General features: G+C 39.0%; 2 protein-coding genes across 5 annotated transcripts in view; both read left to right on the top strand.

Moving 5' to 3' along the window:
* The window catches only part of map4k5 (mitogen-activated protein kinase kinase kinase kinase 5), a 33836-nt gene extending 23026 nt beyond the window's left edge, over positions 1-10810 (top strand). For 2 of the 4 annotated variants that reach the window (XM_083902221.1, XM_083902220.1), the window contains 11 exons: positions 1298-1358; positions 2118-2232; positions 2520-2578; positions 3060-3163; positions 3317-3494; positions 3850-3918; positions 4020-4112; positions 4332-4402; positions 5914-5969; positions 9331-9390; positions 9866-10810. In XM_083902221.1, coding sequence (XP_083758347.1) covers positions 1298-1358; positions 2118-2232; positions 2520-2578; positions 3060-3163; positions 3317-3494; positions 3850-3918; positions 4020-4112; positions 4332-4402; positions 5914-5969; positions 9331-9390; positions 9866-9953 — 954 coding nt within the window. In that variant the 3' untranslated portion in view covers positions 9954-10810. The remainder of the gene's footprint in view (positions 1-1297; positions 1359-2117; positions 2233-2519; positions 2579-3059; positions 3164-3316; positions 3495-3849; positions 3919-4019; positions 4113-4331; positions 4403-5913; positions 5970-9330; positions 9391-9865) is intronic. The other 2 variants (XM_083902223.1, XM_083902222.1) reach the window with 1 other exon arrangement.
* Positions 10811-14375: 3565 nt separating this feature from the next.
* Positions 14376-23684, top strand: cdkl1 (cyclin dependent kinase like 1 (CDC2 related kinase); the record flags this gene model as incomplete). The annotated part of the gene is made up of 9 exons (XM_083903307.1): positions 14376-14543; positions 15669-15790; positions 19507-19579; positions 19926-20016; positions 20907-21107; positions 21478-21560; positions 21852-21908; positions 22412-22573; positions 23566-23684. 9 exons carry the CDS (start codon positions 14376-14378, stop codon positions 23665-23667), a joined length of 1059 nt encoding a protein of 352 aa, XP_083759433.1. The 3' UTR covers positions 23668-23684.
* Between the last annotated feature and the right edge of the window lie 9 nt (positions 23685-23693).

Here is a 23693-nt window from a genome sequence, read left to right as displayed (position 1 = left end):
ATACTGAAGTACTTGTATTTAAAAGTACTTGAGTACAAGAGTACATTTTTTTAAATATTGCATTACTACTGCCACAGTGCTTACATTTACATATAGAAACATCCTACATGCAGTTATGAAAAATGTTAATGTTAATACCTTGAAGAATGTAAAAGGAATTTAAAGTAAAATCAAGTCATTTTCATCTTTTTACCATGTTGCTTTATTTAGCATTTCTCACTTGCCTACAAGGAAATAGCACAATGGCAACGCTCTGACAAACCTCTGCTAGGATTTTTTGCATCCACATTTGAACCTGACTGTGTTAAACACACAGCATACTACAGAACATGAAAACAAGTGGTGGAGTTAAGAGTACAATATTTGCCTCTCAAATGTACTTGAGTAAAGTCATGAGTACTCCCCAAAAATGATACTTGAGTTAAGTACAGATCCCTCAAAATTGTACTTAAGTACTGTACATAAGTTAATGTACTTCATTACTGTCCGGCTCTATTCTTGATCCATGAGTTGAATGAAAAAAAATGTCTGCTCTTCCTTTTATTCTTTCCATTTTAGTAATTTCAATTAATTAAAATTAATGGAATTACACTAAAGCCCCATGTTTCAGATAATAAAAATAAGTCTTGTTTAGCTGCTTAGAATGGATACATTTTAATTTTGATTTTATTTTTTCTAAACAAAAAGTTTAATTTTGATATAAAGAATAAATACATGTTGGATGTGGACGTCACTACAACGACTAATCATGCAGTTGGACAACCACAACAAAAGGTGTGAATAGTATTATGACAAACGGTATACACAGCAGTAATTAGGCAATAATTGATCACTTAATTAAAGAAACCAAGTCCTTTATTCTGCAATGAAAATCTACTAAAGATATTAGGATTTCAAGTTTGTTAATGTAAACTGTGGCTGACGATTTATTTGCTTAGCACAAAATATGCTTTTTAAAATGTTATTGTTATGTTTGATTTCGTCATTTTGATTTTAGTTCAAATGTTTGATTAAAAATCAACAACACAATCTTTGAAACTACTTAAATTCAGAATATTGCTCTTATTAGAGTCCCATACCCACAGTGACACAGGCAGAGAAATCTGAAGCCCGACAGAGCTGCTAGGCCTAGTTATGTTTGCTATGCTGTTATTGGACTATTTGGGGGAGGGGTTTCAGTTAATATACAGTTTACAAATTCATGTTCTTTCACCATTTTTGTCATTTCCTTCAGTGAACGTTAAATTGCTGCTGTATTTGATAATTACACCCTTTTTTATATATCTCCCTCCCTTAGCTCTTCCCAAGGAAGTGTACATGGCTGTATGTTATCAACAACAACCTGATGTCTTTATCTGGTAAGTGATGTATTACAACAACCTCCTTCTTCACTGGTCACTGTCGTAACCTGCTTCTTCTTTGTCTTGTGTTATCTGACTGCCCCTGAGGGCAACACAAGTCACTCCATGTCTACAGACCAAAAATAACTTTCTTTTGTTTGCCGTCAGAAAATCCTCTATCAGAACTGTGTCCTACTATTAGCACAGTGATTCTTGAGTGATACATTAGACTTTACAGCCTGTTCTCCAGTCACAGTGTCTGATAGCTGCAAAATCAAAAGTGAAATATCTTATTGCATATTATGAAACATAAATATTACGTGTCCTCGGGGAAAAAAAATCCATAATCTTAAACCAGACTGTTGTGAGTTGGCTGTCGTAAGAACTCAAACCTTTCCTGGCTTTAACATTTGAGGATGGGATTACGGAACGCAAGGTCTGCTTTCCAATTTTTGCCTTCTGCCGTTTACCCCTTGGTATACTAAACCTCTGTTCTCTTCTCTTCTTCCCTTGGCCACTGTCCATCCTCCTCTCACCTGGCTTGATTTGATATTCTACTAACTGGCTTCATCAGAAGGTAATCATGCTTCACATCATCACCACCACACTGTTCCCTTTTTTATGTCCCTCTGTTCACGGCTAACCTTTCTACATAGCTGCTTTGTGGGATGCAGGATTTGGAATTTGTCTATTTTTTAGAATATTTGTGTTTTGTATATGTGATGACAACATTAACTGTCATATTTAAGATGAGTATGGGACTGTGTTCTACCTCAGGAAAAAACTTCCAGCTGTATTCACACAACCTCATTGGACTGTTCGAGCAGCTGAAGAAGCCTGGACTGGCTGCTCAGTTTCAGACTCATCGCTTCCCAGACAAAATTTTACCCAGGTGAGATCATTAGGCCTGTTTTCCCTCTTAATGCTGTCTCTTATATGCATCAAGTCATTCAACCACACTTCCAGGTTTGCGATTGAGGTGACATTCTGCTTTCCTGACTGTAAGCATGGTGCCACGCTCACGCTGTGCAGTCTTTTTGTTCTTCTCTGTCGACCATCGTGACAAACGACCCCGATCACAGAGAGAAATGAGAACCATTGGCTGACTTCCCTCTTTTCAGACGTCATCGGCTCTTTTAAGGCTGTAGTCACAACAACTTGACTGTTTTCTCTCCTCAGGAGATTTGCCTTGACAACTAAGATCCCCGACACAAAGGGCTGTCACAAGTGTTGCATTGGTGAGTGGGCTTATTTACTCACCCTTCCATCATAATAAACTGTCTTCACACAAGAAACATGTCCTTATAATTTGGTATGTCTATGTTTTTATGCTATTAAAACTTAAATATAATGCATTTCATCTGCAGCAAATAACTTCAGGTTATTATTCTGCCTCTATTTGTCATAATGAACCAAAACCATGCTGCATTCATCATTCATTCCATTAAAAACTAGACGTTTGCAGCTAGAATAGTCATATACCACATTAACAATGTATAGAGTGTATTTCTGATTTAATTGTTATATTCATTGAAAAAAAGTGCTTTTCTTTCAAAAACAAGGACATTTGTAAGTGACCCCAAACTTTAAAATGGTAGTGGAAATAAAAATGCAATAATCTGTCAGATATCTCATCACTATGATTTTCTTGTGTCTCCTAAACCCTCATAACTGTAATTGATAGTTTGGTCTAATTACATTTTCCTGTCTGTTTCATAGTGAGAAACCCATACACAGGCCACAAATACCTGTGTGGAGCGCTGCAGTCTGGGATTGTCTTGTTGCAGTGGTATGAGCCCATGCAGAGGTTTATGCTCATTAAGGTCAGTTCACCACTGCATTTCTTTCTTGTTACCACAGATCTCTTAAATATAGGACTTTCACCTCTGAGAACTCAACAGATGTAGCTTCTACTTTTAAACTAAACAGGAAACACCAACTAACCTGTGTGTCTGCTGTCTCTTCTTGTTCCACAGCATTTCGACTTCCCTCTTCCCAGCCCACTAAAGGTCTTTGAGATGCTTGTGGTCCCAGAGCAGGAGTATCCTCTGTTGTGTGTGGCCATAAGCCAGGGAACAGAGCAGGGACAGGTGGTCCGCTTTGAGACCATCAACCTCAACTCCTGCTCCTCTTGGTTCACAGAGATCGGAACAAGTAAGTCAAATAAGTTGCTTATTATTCTGAAATGTTGCAAGGAATGTCAAGGGACCAAATTGAGGACATTTAGGTTATATGGTGAATTCTGCAATGACTGCTTCTTTTATGTGAGATATTTAGTCATGCTCTAACCTCTTGGTGGTTCTCACAAGGCATTACAACATGGCTTTGTTTGCACTCGCCCACTCAGATCAAAAATACTGAGCTATTAATTCCCCTCCATGTGAACAGCACATGCTTGCAGGCCTCTAGAAAGTCTTTGTATTGACTTTGTATGTAATGTCGTCACATAAATGTTTTGTTTTCTATGGCATTCACTGTGAACACACCATTACCATTACTGTTTCCACAGGTAATAAGCAGGTGGATGCAATCCATGTTACCCAGCTGGAGCGAGACACCGTGTTGGTGTGTTTGGACCGTATGTATAATCCCTTTTTATTGTTTTTATTCTGATATATATACGATTCTACCTGTAAAATATGTGCTGGCTCTAATTTAGATTCTAACTTTAATTTTCAGAAAATTTGAAGATTGTTAATCTCCAAGGCAGACTGAAGTCAAATAAGAAGCTGGCGTCTGAGCTCAGCTTTGACTTCTGCATTGAATCTGTTGGTAAGTCGTCAGACGAGCCTGTACTCACTTTAGATCTGTGCAAAGAAATACATACACATAACATTTGTGGAGGGTTTATGTCAAAAACTGGCTGGATTTAGTTTAAAAATTAAACCTAAACATCTCGACTTCGCAAGAATACCAGCCTTTTTGTAAACTCTCACACATGCTATGATTTTCGTGTGCACTAATGCCTGATTTTCTTTACCTCTCTGTCAGTGTGCCTTCAGGACAGTGTCCTGGCCTTCTGGAAACATGGCATGCAGGGAAAGAGCTTCAAGTCCAATGAGGTGAAATATCCTTAAACACAAGACATTTTGTGGAATCATAATTTAACACAACTGGTTGTAGATTGTACAGTTAAGTACAGAATCCAAAACTTCTTTTTTCAAACTGTACCATTTTAAAAGCCTAATTTTTGCAGTTAAGTATATTTTAATACATCATTTCAATATGTTAATAATTTTACATACAGTACGTGTATATATATATATATATGTATATGTATATACATATATACGTATATAAATTTGATATCAAAGTTTCAGTATAAATGATTAGAGTTGCAGTGACAACTTGTCAATATAAGTGTTGTTGTCGTGCACGTGAGCCAATGCCTTTGGCCTGGGACAACAAACACCCTGAGTGCTGTCTGTTTTCATGCATGGCAACATGCTGTAGGTGATCTAAGGAGATTAGATCTCAGGTGGAGCCACACAGTATGTCTTTGTGTTGGCGACGAGGTAATGAATTGGACCAACCTTTCACAGAGGGAGTCCGCGTTAACCTGATCACGAGTCTTGTTCAGGAGCACAATGAAAGTTCAAGAGATCACAGGGAGGTGAAGCATTCTGTTTTTATGAAAAGTGATATGGCGACAGCGGCGGCTGCTTTTGAAAGCCCGTCGTGTCAGACGCGGTTCTGCTGCACTCCGACGAGACAGGAGGTCAGTTTGTCGAGTCTGTGCTCGGCTCGGCTCAACCGGTCTCCCATAGCAAGGATTTTATAATGACAACAGCCATGCAACATTTATGCTCGATCATAAACGAAACCCGTCACACAACAGGGAGCAGCTCTAAATAATTCAGCCGCAGTCTCGTTATGATTCCCCTCAAAAGCGAAGGTATCGAAGGGGGCAGACCTGTTGATCCGTGCTTGCCTCGGTGGGTGCTCCTCTGAACACCCGAGACCTTGTTGTCATTTAGACTCAAACAGATCCGATCTCTCCCGAGGCCAAGGACTTACACCTAGCAGGTGTCACACGCCGACTATCTCACATCTGTCGACACATTTTCATGTCTTGTCTTCGTGAGAGTGTGTTTTAAAGGGGCCCCTTGTGTTTTCCCCCTGCAAAGTGTCAGGCTACATCTTGGGACTAGAACAGGTACACGTACGCTCCAGGATTGTACACATTGACACACAGAGTCTCTAGAGACGGCACAAAACATGTTGACATTTTAGTTGTTGAAGGTACAATATGGAACCCCAGTGTAAACATTCATCCCAAACATGCAACATGTAAAAATGCATCCAAACACAAGCAAAGGGCAGACCTTTGCCGACTCTGACTGGGTCTAAAAATACACTGACACTAACAACAGATCAGTCTGTTATTACTGTTTAATGATGATGTTGTAGGTTTATGCCAGTAATAGTTGTAAATACAGCTGTAAAACAGTCTATTTTTTTCAATTAAGCTGAATTATTTAAAGATATCCTTAGCCCTCATATGTAACTAAAGCAGCCTTAAAGTTCTCTTTATGTATTTCATTTTATGGTTGTTGTTTTTTTTCATTCATAGGTGACCCAGGAGATCTGTGATCCAAGCAGAGTCTTCCGTCTTCTCGGCTCTGACAGGTCAGTACAGAGATATTTCCATCTTTTACTGCACAGGTGATCTAACATGGAGCAGTAAAGTCATCTGAAATTTTTTTTTGCACACACTAGGTTTGCAATGATTAATCAATTATTAATTGATGACTATTGTTTTGGTTTCTTGCTGGAGCAAAGACATCATTAAAAACTATCTTCTAGAGATAAACAGATATGTTTTTTCAGTGCCGATACTGATTATTAGTAGTCAAGGAGGTCGATAACCGATATTTGGAGCCGATATTCATTTGCAGTAAAAGTGAAAATATTGGTGTCAAAATTTTGAATAATACAAAACTTCATTTAAATGCCTTTCAGCATATGTTTATTAAACAGCTTTTCCCATTTGCGACATGTTAAAGGTTTGTGTTTTATCTTAGACAATAGACATCTTTGTTTTGTTTTTTTTAAAAGTGCAGGAAGCTCCCAGGCTCAGCAGTATGTCTTAAAAAGTTAAATGAAAACTTAAAACAAATAAATAGTTCCCTATATTTTTCTACAGTAAATGAAGTTGTCCAAAATTTCAATATAACTGAAATGTTATTTTATCTTTCACTTATCTTTAAGTCCAAACGAAAACAAAAAAGTGCATTCAGCTATGTTAAGCCAAATTTATACTCTTGTGTAAAGTGCTCTGCGTAGTTTAAGCAGAAACTCTGCGTAGACGCAGAGCCTGTCGAAGAGCCTCTGCGTCGTCTCCGACTGCACGAAATATTTTTTAAGTGTCCGTCACTCCGTCAAGGGACAACGGAGACTGCGATTGGTCCTCAGGACAGGCCGAGCGAAGCTGCTCTGTGCCGGCTCACAGTGCGCACCCGAGCGTCCACAGAGGCGGAGCTCATCCCCGCCGACAAGGTCGCTGCCAAATAAATACGTCATATCTTAACACACACAGCACGTGTTTAGACTCTAAATGGCCAATTTCTCGCCTCAAATTATCTTAAAACTGCGTTCCGTGACACAGAAAAGTAAGAAACGGCCACTGTTTCAACAACAACAGTCTTTCTCTCTCGACGCCATTGCTCACTGTAGCCAGAAGCACAACAACCTTGCGCCGTGACCCCTACTGATCGGGCGGGAAATTGCAGCGCGTATCCGTCACCACGACGCAGAAGTATGAAGGCTCGAGTTGTCTCCGTGGTGACGCAGTCGGATAACGCATACGCAGTCAGAGAAGTATAATGTGGCCTTTACTCTTCTTTACATCTATGTGTTGTTTATCTGCCTCTTCAGCAGCACTACTGCCAGTATAATTTATCACCCCCATTATTTCCATAAAACCACACACTCGTGATAATGGCCATCTTCCCTCCGGGTCTTTGTGTTTTTCTATTACCTGGAAAACATTTAACCGCCTGCTCCACCTCCTGTGTTCAGCTCTCATCTCCTGCTGCTGCTCATTGATTTCTCACTGTGCTGGTGTCTACTTGACACCAGCACAGTGAGAAATCAACATGCAGCCATGTTTTTCCTCCTCACTAATTTAATTTTACCTCAAGCTCATCATCTCAATCTGTTTATGTCTTACTGTTTGATGGATTTGATCACTTTCGCAACTCAATGTCCATGTGACAGCCTTGAATTCCTCTCAGTCTCTGTGTTGTTCTTCTTGCATCTGTTGATCATGTAGTTTCCACCTCACTAACGGCCACACATCTGTTTTATAACAATGTATCATTGCTCAAGCTAATTTCTGAAAGGAGCTCTTAAAATTATTTCTATATGATCATAGTTTATCTTTTGATTTTGACACAAAAAACAGTTGTATTTGGGCTAGTTTTGTGTCTTAATTGTCTTGTCTTTTATCTATATCCGTTGCTTCCTTAAACATTAAGCAATTGTCCACATATATGTCAAATTAATTATTGTATAAAAATGTTAAAAACTAGTGGAAGATTTTTAAAATCACAATCCAATGTTTTTTGACGTAGCATGTTTTAGTCCACAACCCAAATATGTTCCAGTTCAAATAAAATCAGATTTATTCTCATTCTGCTGGAACAAACAACCTATGATTAATCAATATTAAAGGACACAAATAATAACAATACAAAAAGTTATTGCTGGGAAATTGAGAAACTATGTTGATGAATTTATCTGATGGTTACATTTCGGTCAATTGACTCATCCATGAAACATTTCAGTTGAAGTTATGTCATGATGTTTGTTTTTACAGCAATCTTTATGAGGGCCCTCATAGATATAATTCATTTTCTGACCACTTAGCCTAACTTTAACCATCATAACTAAATGCCAACCTTAACCTTTAACCTAAACTAGATAAAACTAAGTCTAAGAGAGGACCAGCCAAAATATCCTCACAGACATTGGTTGGTTGTCATAGCAGTGTACTACTTCTACTACTACTACCACACACACACACACACACACACACACACACACACACACACACACACACACACGGAACATGCTCAGATCAGTAGCAGTGAAGCCATCAGTCAGATGATGACTCCTGACGGAGCAGAGCCTCTCTCTCTGCCTAGCCACTCCTCCTCCTCCTCCATGTTTTATTCACCGCTGCCCAGGTTCTGCCAGCCTGGTTTGAGTGTCTCTCTGTGCCTCTGTAATTTCATCTCACCTGTCACCACCCCGAGACGAATGCCATCTGAAGATGCATCCACTGACGTAACAGTCGAGTTGTCATCTCTACTGCCGCTTAACATTCCATTTAACGAGCTCCGCTGTGTTACTGAGCCGCTGTTAACACGAGTCCTGTCGTCGCCGCGGTTCAATTATAGCAACAGTCGCTCCAATAACTATAAAGTGCTCCAACATCACATGGCTCCATGACTCTAGAATCTGAATTATTATTCATATCCACACCGAAAAGTACCTGTTCACAGCTATTTGCTCACAACATACTGAATATTGTGAATATTTTACTTAAATTCTCAAGAAATAATCTCTCATTGTTACACAAAGTTATTAGAAACTTGTTATATTGCGATTGCAGCTCTGAAATGTCACCTCCATCGATCATCAAACATAATAAAACACAGCTGACACCGAGCTGGAGGGGAGGGGTCATGTTACCTGGCACCACAGACAGCCTGAGTGATTCTTGCACTCTGTTTATGATGAGTCATTAAAAACAGCCTTTTGGACTATATATATGACTGAACAGCGACAAAACAAAAAAACTGATTGAGTAAAAGAAAATGACTGATTTGTTTCTGTATTTACGTGTGTTGATGCACCTTTGTAGAGGTGTTTTATAAATGATTAAAAAGGTGATTTTGCATAATATGCAAATGAAGTATGTTTTGTACGCATATTGTCAAGTAATCTCCTCTCAGACTCTCCTTTGTCCACTCACACAACACAGCGTTACAAATGGGCCCACAATTCCAGCCAATCACAGACTGACTGCTTATCATCCAAACAGGTAGACAGACCGAAACTGTGGGAATGCTGTAAAAAAAAATATTGACAAAATCAAGAAGAGTTTGAGCACTAATGAGCTGGATTTTGACACATCTGCCCCGGGTAGTGTTTGTTTTTATTGTTGAAGTGTAGCCTTCTGTGTTCTATACTTCAACAATAAAAAACTTTGAGGACTTTGGGAAGGAGATGTAGAGAGGTGCTGATATAAATGGTTATCTGCATGCTTGCTAGCTAGTCTGTGACTATAGATAAGTGCAAATGTATTGAGAGATGGCTCGAAGTAAAAGAAGTTTCATTCAAGATGGCATTAAAATGGTCTTGAAAAATCTGAAATTTGACTTGCTGAAACCTGCAGATACCCTGGTTTATCATGTTATTTATGGTACATAAAGTTCTTCCACTGTGTCGGAGTTCAGCTCTGTGTTTTTGGACCATTTTAATGTCCATTCTAACTCGTGTTTGTGGTTCTTTTGCAGGGTGGTGGTTCTGGAGAGTCGACCCACAGATAACCCCACGGCTCTGAGCAACCTCTACATTTTAGCAGGTCATGAGAACAGTTACTGATCCCCTCTGTCAGAGACTGGACAGGTCTTAGAAAAAGCATGAGATGCCTCAAATTTGGGAGAGAATATATAAAAAAAAGAAAGAAAAAAAAAGAATGAAAAAAACATTGGGAGTTTTGTTACTGATCATGGGATGGAGAGCCCAGAGAAAGCGGGGGCCTCAGAAGACTGGATTCATGAGTAGCCTTTACACCAGCAACACACTCACTGTAGCTGCGTTCATCACAAGGGACAAGAGAAACCATTAAAAACCTATTCTTTTTCTTCACCTTTCTCGACTGTGGACTGAGTTACAAACATGTTATCCAGAGGTTTAATGGGAAAAAGAAGTGCCATGGAGAAAATAAAAAGAGAAGATTCACAGGAATTGGTGATTGTAATAAAAACAATGGGAGATTTATTTTGTGTTAGCGTCTGTAACATGTCACACGTAATCATTGCCGGTGACCAAACGTTATTAGGCTTTTTACAATTTTTGTAGTTGAACTAATCGATCAGTTTATACAGAAACCCAAGAGCCATGTGGGTTATTTAAGCGATATTTATTAACTAACCTCATGTTAAGTAATAGGCTATGTTGGATTTACAGACCGTGACCGGATTAACTACCTAGTAAACCGTTTCCCGAGCAGCTTCCAGTTATTTTTACCGCTATGTAACATAGCCACATCTCTCCTGCTCCGCTGCTTTCATTGTTACAAATTGGATATACTGTACATTTCTTTACCCTCTTTTCTTTTATAGACCTTTTAATTCTCATTATTTGCACCATGTAAGCACTTTTGTACATTTTTTTAATTTAAAAAATAAAAATGACAAAATGAGGGACGATGCTCGGTTTTCGTTAACATCTTTGCCATTCCCTTTGCAAAATGTTTAATGTATGCTGTTTTGTAATAAAAACGAAAAACGCTGTTAACAAGATTTAACATGAAAGGATGGTTTATTTGTGTGTGTGTGTGTGTGTGTGTGTGAGCCGATGATGCAGGGAGTCGCTCTTCACTGACGACAATGACGATGAGTCTCTGCAGGGAGGAAGGGGAGAGACGGGTGAGTTATTAGTTCATTTCCCTCTTTAGTCTGTCAGCCTGTGCTAATTGGTCTCTCTGTGACAGGATGAGGTAAATTTTCCTGTTTGTCGTTTACTGACACATCAACGCTGATGTAAGATACAGGAATAACAACAGGTTTTTAAAGGGCCTTTTAAAAAAAAAAAACCTGAAATGGACTCAAAATGTGTAAGAAATAAATCCTAAATTGATAAAAAAAAATATATATATATATATATATATATATAAATAAATGCATAATCAAAATTAATCAACTTTGCTTTCTCATTTGAATTGTTTACCTGCCTGTTTATTTTGATAACACTAAATGTGGACATCAATAGAAAAACCCCACACGAGTCTTTAACTGGAGGTGGAGTCGGTGCGAGGATTCATGCAGACAAGGGAGAAAAATGTCAAGCTGATTAAAGAGACGGAGAGGAAGTGTTCAGCACCGGACGTCGGGTGATTGTACCTTCAGAATAAAACTACAGCCACTTTAGCTCAAGTGAACCCATCAGCTGATTGTTAAAAACGATTGTTTCTCAATGTTTATTTTCTAATGTTGTGTGTGCCATTTCAGTGTCAATCCACTGTGAGACTTTGTCATCGATCACATCCAGGTAAATTTTCACTCTCTGTTGTAGAAGGTATAAAGTTTTGTGAAAAGTAGCAGCTCAAACCATTTTAATGTCACAAAAGCTACTCTAACATTTGCTCCTATTATCATATTACGGCATTCAAATATATCAATTAAAACACTGAAAATGGAGGAGAGGTAAGGACATTTTTTTCACACATTTAAAGTGAGATCAGTCTTCCTAATAGTCAAAAGGCAGTCTATGTATATATATATATATATATATCTTTTCTGTATTATGTCAATCAATAGAGTAGTTTAAAAACATGCTGTTCATTTTAGGTCTTTTCTTGAGGCTGTCATTATTGAAATTAATGTTAAAATGAAATGGCGTGAAGCTTTCCCATTCATTTGTATTAAAGTGGAGGATATATCATACTTTAGCTGGACGCGCCAATAACATCGTCACTAATCATGTCCTGCAGCGAGAACACAAACTGGAGAGTTCCGCGATTTAATAGGATCAGACTGAAGAACTCTTTTGTGCGTCAGTCGATCCTAAAGTTAAATACGGAGCTTAATCCCAGATCAAGTGCACTTTTAACCGTATTTTGTTTCATGGGATTGTGGAACTTCCTTTTATGTGGTTGTGCAAAATGGAACGGCGGTCAATCACTTAATGTAAGAACTGATATATAAATATTACACTTATTTTGATGATTTACTGAGCTTTATCTCCCAGATTGTACATATTTTACTACATATATTATACTTTTTTTTTAGTCAGGGACCCACTTTTTAAAGATGACAATCTGACCCAGGTGAAAACATAAGAGACGAGAGCAGATTTGTCACAAATCACATGACATTTCTGACTATTTTGACTAGTCTTTTCTGCCGCTTACAGACATTTTAGACTATGAAACCTAATATTATTTTGAACAGGAGATACGTGTTTGATTATTAAATCAAAATTAAATTGTGTGCGTGTGCTACCGACACAATTTTTAAAAAATAACTGCTTTAGATTTGAACTAAATTGGAAAAAGGAGAGGAAATCTTGTGAAAGTAGTATTCCTTCAGTGACTTTTGCGCTGGTTGTGTGTTTTATTGTGAAAGGCTGAGCAGGAAGTGAGGCAGCAGCCTCTGTTTAAATGAAGAGGCAGCAGGAGGATCAGAGACAGTTGAGCTGAGATCTCGTCCACTGATCACCGAGTGTGTGCGTGGAGGGAGACGAACACCTGTGGACGATTCCTCTCAAAGTAAGTGTAAACATTTCATCCGACAACAAAGTGGCACGTATCTTTTATTTAAATGAATATTCACAGAAATATTAAAATGCATGTTATTATTGTTATAACAGCTGTTTTTTTTTTAATGCTACAACTTTACACAGACTGTATAACAGCTATGCTTGCAACAAATATAATCCTCCAGCACCAGTTATAAACATTTATCCTGAGCTGTTTCATTTAATTTCATTTAATTTCATTTAATTTGACTGGCTTATTTTTAAGAACATGTTTTTCATAAAGTCCTTGTTGACTAGTGCAGGTCTTTGATTTTATTCCCCTGTGTTATTTGTTTTCGCTCCATCTCCCCTCAGAGAAATGACCTAATGCACTTTGCATTGCAAATGTATTGGTTACACAATCTTACTGTAGGGAATCAGGGTGTTATGTTGCCTCCAAGCAACTAAATCTATCTTTTAGAAGCAGTGCAAGAGGTTAAATTAGCATTTAATCCTTAACATGCATGAGGTTAAACCCAATCTTACTTGAGGTGCAGGTATTTTATAGTTGATGTTCAGTTAAAAATATGATATATTCAAAATATTCTGATAATGATGCTTTTATTTTGTGATCAATTTACACAAACGGAACCTAAATCATTTGTCAGCCATTTTTTCTCCATAATAATATAATAATAATATAATAGCTTTTTGTATGTAGCACCAATAGAAATAACGTCCACAGTGTTTTTCAAAATAAAACAAAAGCAGGGCTCAGACAGGAGTCACATGAGGACAGTAAAACTAATCAGGCAGCAAAAGGAAGTGGGAGTAAAAACCAATAAAAGGTAGATTGAGTTTGAATAAATCTTCATTCAGCTCTTAAACTTCATCATGAACGCCTCTTTTCTTTCTCTTGTTTTAAGTGACTTTTGCTGTTTGTCCTCGTTCCTTTTATAATTCATGATGAAACCGTGCATCGCTGTGAAAGGAATCAGTTTATGGGACGATTTTGACAGAAAAGTCAAAGAATCTAAAAGGTTTTAAAAAGAATAACGTTTAGTGAATATATAAAAGCATATGTTGAGGTTTTGTTCTCTTGTTATTTTAAGCTATTTTTGTGTTAAATTATATGGAATGTACAGTGGTTCGTACTGTTTTTATTTAAACTTTATTGTTGTATTTTAATTTGTTTAATAAATAAGTTTTGCTTGAAAGATAAAAGAGCATATTATATAAATTGTTCGATGTTTTTTAATTTTCTTTGTGAACAAGTTTGTTGAACAAATATGTATGTTTAATAATTGAACTAGAGATGGTGTCACAAAGACATCTTAATCTATAAAAAATGGCTTCAAAGAAGTTTGTAAATCTGTAAACCTGATTCTCATTGGATGAAGTTTGACCCAGTTTTTGCTTCTTCTTATTCTCAGGTGGACGAAGCTTTAATTGGCTGAAGTTTTTCCCCTTTAAAAACAGCTCCTGCTGTGAACTCATTAACGGCTGCAGAGACGGTGTGACCACCCGCTGACGGAAGAGAAGCGCGTGTGCGTGGCCTCGAGGATGGAGAAGTACGAGAAGATCGGGAAAATCGGCGAGGGCTCGTACGGGGTCGTCTTCAAGTGCAGGAACAAAGACACGGGACAAATCGTCGCCATCAAGAAGTTTGTGGAGTCGGAGGACGATCCCATCATCAAGAAGATCGCGCTGAGGGAGATCAGGATGCTCAAGGTGAAGAAACAAACACACTCCAGACCCAGAATGATGAGACGTGGTTTCTCAACTCAGGTTTATTTACACAAAGTTATGAGGAAAATTTGGATTAATATTATAAGACAGTCAAATATGAGACATTTTAACTTTGTAAATCCTAATTCTGTCTTTTCCATTCAACTTACTTAATCCTCTCTTTTTACTTTCTGGATCATATTTCTATTTTATTTTTCCCATTCACATCTTTTCTGTTACTTTTAATGAACACAAAACGACTTGGAACAGAACCTTAATATCAACACCAACACTGTATGACTTTTTGTATTTATTTATTACCAGATTTGTTCATCTTTAAAAAGTATTAGATTATGCCTCCAGATACAACCCGCTAACAAAGTCCTGTGATGCAGATCTCTCGATTGTGAAGTTTTATTTGATGCTTTTCAAGATGCAAACACTGTGTTTTAGTGCCGTGAAATGTACGCTCTCCTCCCGCTGCATTTTTGTCGCTGCTGCGCGGATAAAGTGTCCATTTAAAAGGCTTTAATAGCTCTTTCAGTATTGTATGGATTTTAATGACAGGAAATTAGAATTTCTGCAGGTCTTTTGTTGTATTTTTTTGCATTTTAAACAATGTTTATGCAGTAAATGTAAAGCTCCTGCTGTGTGATATTCTGGTTCACACCGTCCATGCTGCATATACTACTCTATTTTTTATTCACTCTTATCGGAAACAACAACAATAGCAACAACAGATGTTTCTCAGTGGCCCGGAGCAAAAACATGGAAACTAATCTCTTTTACCTGATTCTATCGGGTTTGTTGCTTGACTCATTTTCTGTCATAATGATATTATTTGTAAAAAAAAAAGAAGAGAAAACCTGGTTCAGTTGTTGTGGGTGGGAGTGTTACTGGCCTGCTGGACTCCAGGAGCTCATAAATAGGACAGAATGGGGGACGGGTTGTCAGGGGCAACAGCATGTTTATTGCCATCTGTTAACAGTTTAACAGATGTGTTTGATCAGAGTAAACCAGCGATTTATTCTATTTCTCTAAACCGGGGACTGTCCTCAAAATAGTTAAACTGGATTTGTGTGTGTTCCACACTGAGATCTAATGTTTTTTCTGTGTGTGTGTGTATAGCAACTTAAACACGCAAACCTGGTTAACCTGATCGAGGTCTTTCGGCGCAAGCGGAAGCTTCACCTGGTGTTCGAGTACTGCGATCACACGGTCCTCAACGAACTGGACCGACATCCCAGAGGGTGAGTCACTGACTCCGTGTACCTTAAATGACTTTTATGATGTGGTTTGTCACAGTAGGAGAAAGCACAGTTGTCAATAATCAAACTAGAAAAGCACTCGGAGAGCACAGACTTCCGTGAAGGCAGCTCAGCCCCCCCCCCAAACGGATCACACCCAAAATTTAATGACTTGTTCCTGGTCCCATTGCAGACAGACAGGCATATACCTCCTTGGCAGAGGTCAATGAATGAAGGCTGAGTTCCATTTAGCTTCCACAGTTACACTCTCCTGACTACTTGAACTAAACAGAGCCATCACAAGTGTAATCAGTCACACCTGTTTTTTACCTGCTAAACTGCGAAAAAATATCTGCTGTGAAAACTTTATTGACCACACCAAACAGAGGCAGAGTTTAAAAAAACCCAAAAAAAACACATTGATATCAATGTTGTAAAAGCGTCAGATCTCATTTAAAGGTTCACTCCTCCTCGCTGCAGTGATGTCATTGTCTGAATCACACACAGCCGAGTGTTCTCCTCACTCTGTCACACTGAAATACTCCGAGCATAAATCTGACTTCGGCTGCTTTCCATTAAACAAAGTGCTGTGTACTTTCTATTAATTCTACATTACATATATACCACACTGTACACCGCGCTTTGTCCGCCTCTGATGGGCACAGCGTTGGTCTCCGGGGCGGCTGACCTGCTCACTGTGGAATGTTTACAGTGATGCTCTCCCAGAATGCTTTGCTTGTCGAGGAGCTGCCGGCTCTCCTTTAGGCTGTGCCACATTTTATACGGAGTGTTTTGGCTGTCTGTGTCTGCTGCTCTGGTCTTGGCCTGTAGCCCCCGACGACACAGAACGGTTCAAAAGAAGAGACAACAAAGTGGGGGTGAAAGGGGGGCGGGGATTGTTATTAATTGCCGGTCACAAGGCTCGATTTAACCATTCCCCTGGCAACGCTGATAGATGATGGTCAGCGGAGGCAACAAAGCCTCAGTGTTGAGCATCAGGGTTTACAATGGAAGCAGCAGCGCTGTTTACAACCGACTGAGGGACGAGGAGAGTGTGAAAATGGACAGGAAAATGATTTAAGGGCAAAGTTATGCAACATCCATGCTTCTTTTAATCAATTCATCTGTTTTCTTTCCATTGTAAAAGACCCATGGCTAGTTATTTGTTTAAAGGGGTCAAATACCCTATTTCTCCAAGTGAACCTATTCCCTGGTGTCCTAATGAACATGTCTGTGACATGCTTTGGTCAAAATACCTTAAGGAGGAAGCACCACAGCAGTTCAATCATCCTGACAAAACAGTCCTGTTCAGAACGTTCTGTTTAATAGTATCTCTTTAGGTCCACCTTTAAAAATATTGTCATATATAACATGTATCCACTGGACTCTGAGGCTGGAAGTTTGTGTAGAACTCTGTGCTGCACTCTGGAGCTAAGAATAGAACGTTTTGCAGACTTTGCATACTTCCGGTTTTTCGGATACGGTTGCCCTCGCCAGCAATCTCGCATGTTTCACGGACAAAGCGGAGATCTGCATGACAACAATTCCAGTCTTGTGACGTCCCAGTGAGTGCGGAAGTCAACGTCCCGTGTTTTATCTCTTGTACTTAGACTGAGGAGGACCACAAAAACATCTTTTTTCACACTTTGCCTACTGATAGGACCTCCAGAGTCCTGAATATAAGTATTAAAATGAATAAAAAAGTTAATTTTGCATAATATATCCCTTTTAAGGGCAACGTTATGCAACATCCATCCTTCTTTTAATCAATTCATCTGTTTTCATTCTATTGCAAAAGACCCATGGCTAGTTATTTGTTTAAAGCTGCACCCAAAAAACACAGAGTTCTCCGAGTACATTTTATTCATATCGTGCTTTTCATAAACTCAAAGTCTCGTTTACAACCATGACACCTTAAAGTGAGTTCTGTTATTTTGACATCCCAGAATCATCATGTCAGTATCATGGCACTGTGGGCCTGTTGCCTTATGATAACGAGATCAATTGTCCGTGTTATCAACGAGACGACAGCGCTGGTTTTCTCGGGATAACAAAGCGTGTTTCCTTCACGATGACGAGGTCATTTGTCTGCCGTAGTTTCTGCCTGTGTTCCATCTTGACTGATGTGCAGCAGAAGAGGTACAACAGGTGCAACCTCAACAAGGAAGCACGCACACTATAAAACTGCAAAAATAAATTCTGTTTTGAAAAATTCTGCAAAATAAATCTTTTTTTAACCCCAAATAAAAGTATTTGGACTAGGGCCAATTATTGGCGCTGATTGACACATATCAATCAATAAGAGATCAATTTATTTTAAATGTCAGTTTTCTTTATAAGACATGCTGCTGACTCTGGGAACTTTGCACTTTTTGTTTGAACTTAAAACAAAGATAAGTGAAAGATAAAATATAATAATTTAAATTTTGTAAAACTTTATTTACTGTAGAAAACTTTGGGGAGCTATTTATTTTTTCTAAAGTTTTCATTTAACTTTATAAGACATGCTGCTGAGCCTGATAAGATAAGATAAGATAGACTTTTACTGCATACGAATATCAGCTTTAAATATCGGTTATCCGCCTCCTTGACGACTAATAATCAGTATCGGCCCTGGAAAAACCATATCAGTCTAATTCTACCTACAACCTTACCGCTGAAAGATGACTCACTCTGCCACTGAGCCACTATCACACTTTCAACTTCTCACTTTTACTTCTAAAACTTAAGTCCATTTTCTAGAAATGCACGTCAGGAAAATGTCATACTTAAAGACTTTTCTTCTACCAGTCATTTTCTGCTACGATATGTGTACTTTTACTCTAAATCATTGGTTCTCAAAGTGTGGCCCGGGGGCCAATGGCGGCCTGCAGAAACATTTCTGGCGGCCCGTGGTGAATTACAGTTGATAGTTTTAATCCAGGAGCTACTAAGCTTGTTAAATGTTTATTGGACATTACTGGATACAGACCAATAAGAGTAAACAAAAATAGAGTATTTAAATGTTTTCCATGTGGTGAATTATAGTGTATTATTGGGTTATAAGCTGTTACAAAGCAGGTAGCTACAGCCCCCAATTTCTATTTACCCAGTAAATATATGGTAACAGAAATGTTACAGAAGGTAAGAACAATGGCCAAAATACTGGGTAATTACCCAGTTAATTATAAAGTGTTATTATATTAATGCTTAAATTACATTATATTAACGCTTATATTACTTATAGCTAAACTGTAGAACTGCAATTTGGTCATTAAAATGATTACAAAAGGGATTTCTTTCTGGTTTTTTTCCTTCGGCAGCCCTCAGTCCAATGTTGGGTTCCTAAATTGGCCCTCAGGTATCAAAACTTTGAGAACCTCTGCTCTAAAGTATCACGTTTAGACTGTTTGAATCGACTCAGTATTGGATCAACCAGAGATTTCCGTGCACACTTTAAAGCCTCCAGCAGCTAATCTGGAAAGCGTTGTGTATGTGACTCTTTTCAATGCTCAGTAATGAACCTGATCTGTCGGTGGGTTTGTGTGCTCAGTTTTTTTTTTCACATGTGACATCTAATCCCTCCTCTGCGGCTCCTCATGAGGTTTATCCCAGTTTTTCCCAAGGACAGAGCGAGTGTCTACTTGCTGCACAGACTATAAAACCCTTCGAGGCAAATTGTGTTTGTGATGTCGCTCTGTGTAAATAAAATTGACTTTGTTTTTTCTTTTGTCTTGCAGAGTTCCAGAACACCTTGTAAAGAGTATAACCTGGCAGACGCTGCAGGCTGTGAACTTCTGTCACAAACAGAATGTGAGTGACTCTCTTTCTCTGCTCGCTGCTGTGTTTTTTTTACAATCCTCGGCGTGTTTTTGGAATTCCTCTGGTCTCCTCCCTCCTCCAGCTCCCATGCCTCCTGCTTTATGGCTCTTCTTTTTTTTTTCTTTTTAAAGGAGGATTCCTTCCCCTTGGCTGGCCGGTAGTTAATGTATCACCTAGACACAACACACACCCCCCATTTAAAAACAGAAAACACCCACTCCTCTGCTTTTACTGTTCCTCACACAGGCCCTGCTTTGTCCTCAGCTGCACACCGCGTTTTTCAAGTTCACACCGAGGTTGTAACTTCAGTTTTTATTTATTTTTTCTGTCTCTGCAGTGCATCCACCGAGACGTCAAGCCGGAGAATATCCTCATCACCAAACACCAAGTCATCAAACTCTGCGACTTTGGCTTTGCCAGGATTCTCAGTAAGTCTTTATCAGTGTGTTTGACAGTGCCACCTGGTGGACACAGCTCTACCTAATGTTACCAATGGGGGGAGAAGAAAAAAAGAGCAATAACTGCTGCACAAAGTGCTTTACATAATGTTAAAAAAGGGATAAAATGATTTTAAATTTCATTTATGTTAAACATGTTTTTTTAACAGGTTTTTTAATAGTTTGTAGTATTTGCGTTGAATTCTAAGGCTCCAGTCATGTCAGCGATGTGCAGTCACACCAAATTTACCGAAGGAAACTTGATGTTGTTTCTAAATTCTTATTAGACACCAAAAGTACACATATCTTTTTTATATATAGTTTATGCATTTGTTTTAATGGGTTTATTGACTTAGGACAGCACACGTGAATCAACAGAGGCATCAATGTCAATATGCTGGATTAAGCGCAATTGCGAAATTACATCCATAATCCTGTGGCAGGGACTAAGAAAACAAACAATTGCACGGTACAAAAACTCAGACAGTATTCAATAACACAACATTATTATATGAAAAAAGCACTCCAATCCATCCATTATCTACCACTTTATCCTCCACCAGAGGGTCGCGAGGGGTGCTGTGCCTCGCTCAGCTGACATAGGGCGATAGGCGGGGTACACCCTGGACAGTTTGAGACAAACAACCATTCACTCACACTCTCACACCTATGGTCAATTTAGAGTGACCAATTCACCTAATCCCCATATCGCATGTTTTTGGACTGTGGGAGGAAGCCGGAGAACCCGGAGAAAACCCTCGCAGACACGGGGAGAACATGCAAACTTCTTCAGTATAGAAGACACATCCGTATTGGTCTTAGAGCAGTCTTTGTTTAAAACAAGACATGTCACGTGCCACTGTGTTTGTGTTCTCCATCAGCTGGTCCATGTGACTACTACACAGACTACGTGGCCACTCGTTGGTATCGAGCCCCAGAGCTGCTGGTGGGAGACACTCAGTACGGTCCTCCAGTGGACGTGTGGGCGATCGGCTGCGTGTTTGCTGAGCTGATGTCAGGGATTCCTCTGTGGCCTGGAAAATCTGACATGGATCAACTGTACCTGATCAGGAAGACTCTGGGTGAGAATTTCTTCTAATAAAACACTCCATGTTGCACATTCATATATCCTTATACGCTGTATACGCATTTTAACATAGTAATGGGAAAAAGCTATCACTACAAGACGTTCGGAGCAAGGAGAAGAGAATTTGTAATGTTCATAAAATGGCTCTGACAGTTGCACAGAGAGCTCATATTGAAGCATATATTTGATTCTAGTTTTAAGTAAAGTTGCATATTGTTACTGTAATGAGTCCAAAAAGATATATTATATGAGGTATATAAGGTAGAGTAAAACATTTATGTCCCAATGGGGCAATTTTCCTTTCCTTTCCTGTTGCGTTTGTAAACTGTTCTCTTCTCTTGCTTTGTTGTGTTTTCCCTCTGCAGGAGATCTGACTCCTCGACATCAACAGGTTTTCAGCAACAACCAGTTCTTCAGTGGAGTTTCCATCCCAGAGCCACAAGAGATGGTGAGACACACACACACACACACACACACACACACACACACACACACACACACACACACACACACACACACACACACACACACACACACACACACACACATGACACTCACCTCATCCACCTTCATCACATGAGTGAATGTTGCTGCTTTGTTGTTTCTTTCAGCTGTTATTTATTCATGATCTCTCATTGTTCTCTCTGTACTTGTGTTTGTTGGTGAAATGAACAACAGGTTCAATGTGAAATAAAGTCAATTCAATTCAATTGAAGGAAGTTACTTTCTTTTCCTGTAGGAAACTCTGGAGCAGAAATATCCAAACCTCTCACATCAAGCTCTGAGTCTCATGAAGGTGAGATGACGCATAATCAGCACTGTTAATAATATTTGTTTTGAGTGTTGAGTGTTTTTACTATTTAGTTACACATTTAAAGCTCTCTTTATTTGTTACACTTTGAACTTGTTTATATTTAATTTTTTTTATATTTTATTTGTTTTAATTGTCAGGGACAGTGCCCAGATGAGACAAAGTCATTCTAAAAAGAAAAAGAAAAACAGCAAAACAAGATATAACTAAAATAGAACAGTAAAAACATGAAAAACAAACATCTTAATATCAATTACATTTAATTGTATCTGAGTGTAATGACAATAAAGATATTTCATCTTCATTTTCTTAATAATAATAATCAGTCAGTACAGTATCTCTTTGGTTTGAAGTTATGTGAGTCAGAGAAACTATATGAAAAGGGTTGTGTTGAAATAATGATCAGAGTAAATAATGTCATGAGGGGAATATGTCCCTGACCCTGTCCATCTGTCTGTCTCTGTACATTTGTCTGTCTGTGTGTTCAGGGTTGTCTGAGGATGGACCCGTCTGAGCGGCTGACCTGCGAGCAGCTCCTCCTGCATCCGTACTTCGACAGCTTGCGAGAAAAACACGAGAGCACTTCTCGCGAGCAGGACCGCTCCAGCAACAAGAGGACGCGCTTTCCTCGCAAACAACTTCCTCCTGGGGTAAGAAAACTGATGTCAGCACACTGCTGTGCTGCTTTATTGAGAACTGAAGTCACAACTATGTATGCAAACCCTACTTGCATACATAGTTAACCCTTACCTGCCTACTTACTTACCTACCTAACCCTACCTACATAACCCAACCTACCTCCCTAGCCCTTTCTACATACTTCCCTACTTAACCATACCCACCTAACCCTACCTACTTACCCATCTACATAACCCTAACCCTACCTACCAACTTTACCATACCCACCTACATAACCCAAACCCTACCTACCAACTTTACCATACCCGCCTACAGAACCCTACCTACCTCCTTAACCCTATCTACATACCAACATAACCCTTCCTACTTACCCACTTAAATAACCCAACCTACCTCTCTAACCCTATCTACATACCTACCTATCTACTTAACCTTACCCACATAACCCTACCTACTTACCCACCTACATAACCCTACCTACCTCTCTAACCCTATCTACATACCTACCTGCCTACTTACTTAACTACCTACTTACCAACCTACATAACCCAACCTACCTCCCTAGCCCTTTCTACATACTTACCTACTTAACCTTACCCACCTAACCCTTCCTACTTAACAACCTACATAACCCAACCTCCCTGACCCTACCTACTCAGCCTTACCCACCTACATAACCCTCCCAACCAACCTAACCCTATCTACTGACCTAACCCTATCTACATACCAACCTAACCTTACCCTACCTACTTAACCTTACCCACCTAACCCTACCTACGCACAGGCCTACCTCATCCTATCTATCTATCTATCTATCTATCTATCTACCTACCTACCTACCTACCTATCATTGATAGTCGTCAGAATATGGAGCTTTTTGACACATATTTTAAACTCAAATATTTCACTCACAGCAGCTTTAAACTCATTTTTATTGAGGTCAAGATTCAGTCTCTGAAATGTTGATTGTTTATTTTTCCCGCCCTGCACCCCCTCCCTCCAGTATTTGCCTCAGCTGACAGGCAGCAGCATCTTCCCATCTCTGGACAATAAGAAATACTACAACAACCTGCGCAGGTTCAACTATCATTTACCAAACATCTAAAACACTCCCAGTGGGGTTTGAATTCA

Source organism: Microchirus variegatus (assembly GCF_963457635.1).
Source record: "Microchirus variegatus genome assembly, chromosome: 16".
NCBI classification, from domain to species: domain Eukaryota; kingdom Metazoa; phylum Chordata; class Actinopteri; order Pleuronectiformes; family Soleidae; genus Microchirus; species Microchirus variegatus.
This window is presented reverse-complemented; position numbering and strand designations above follow the sequence as displayed.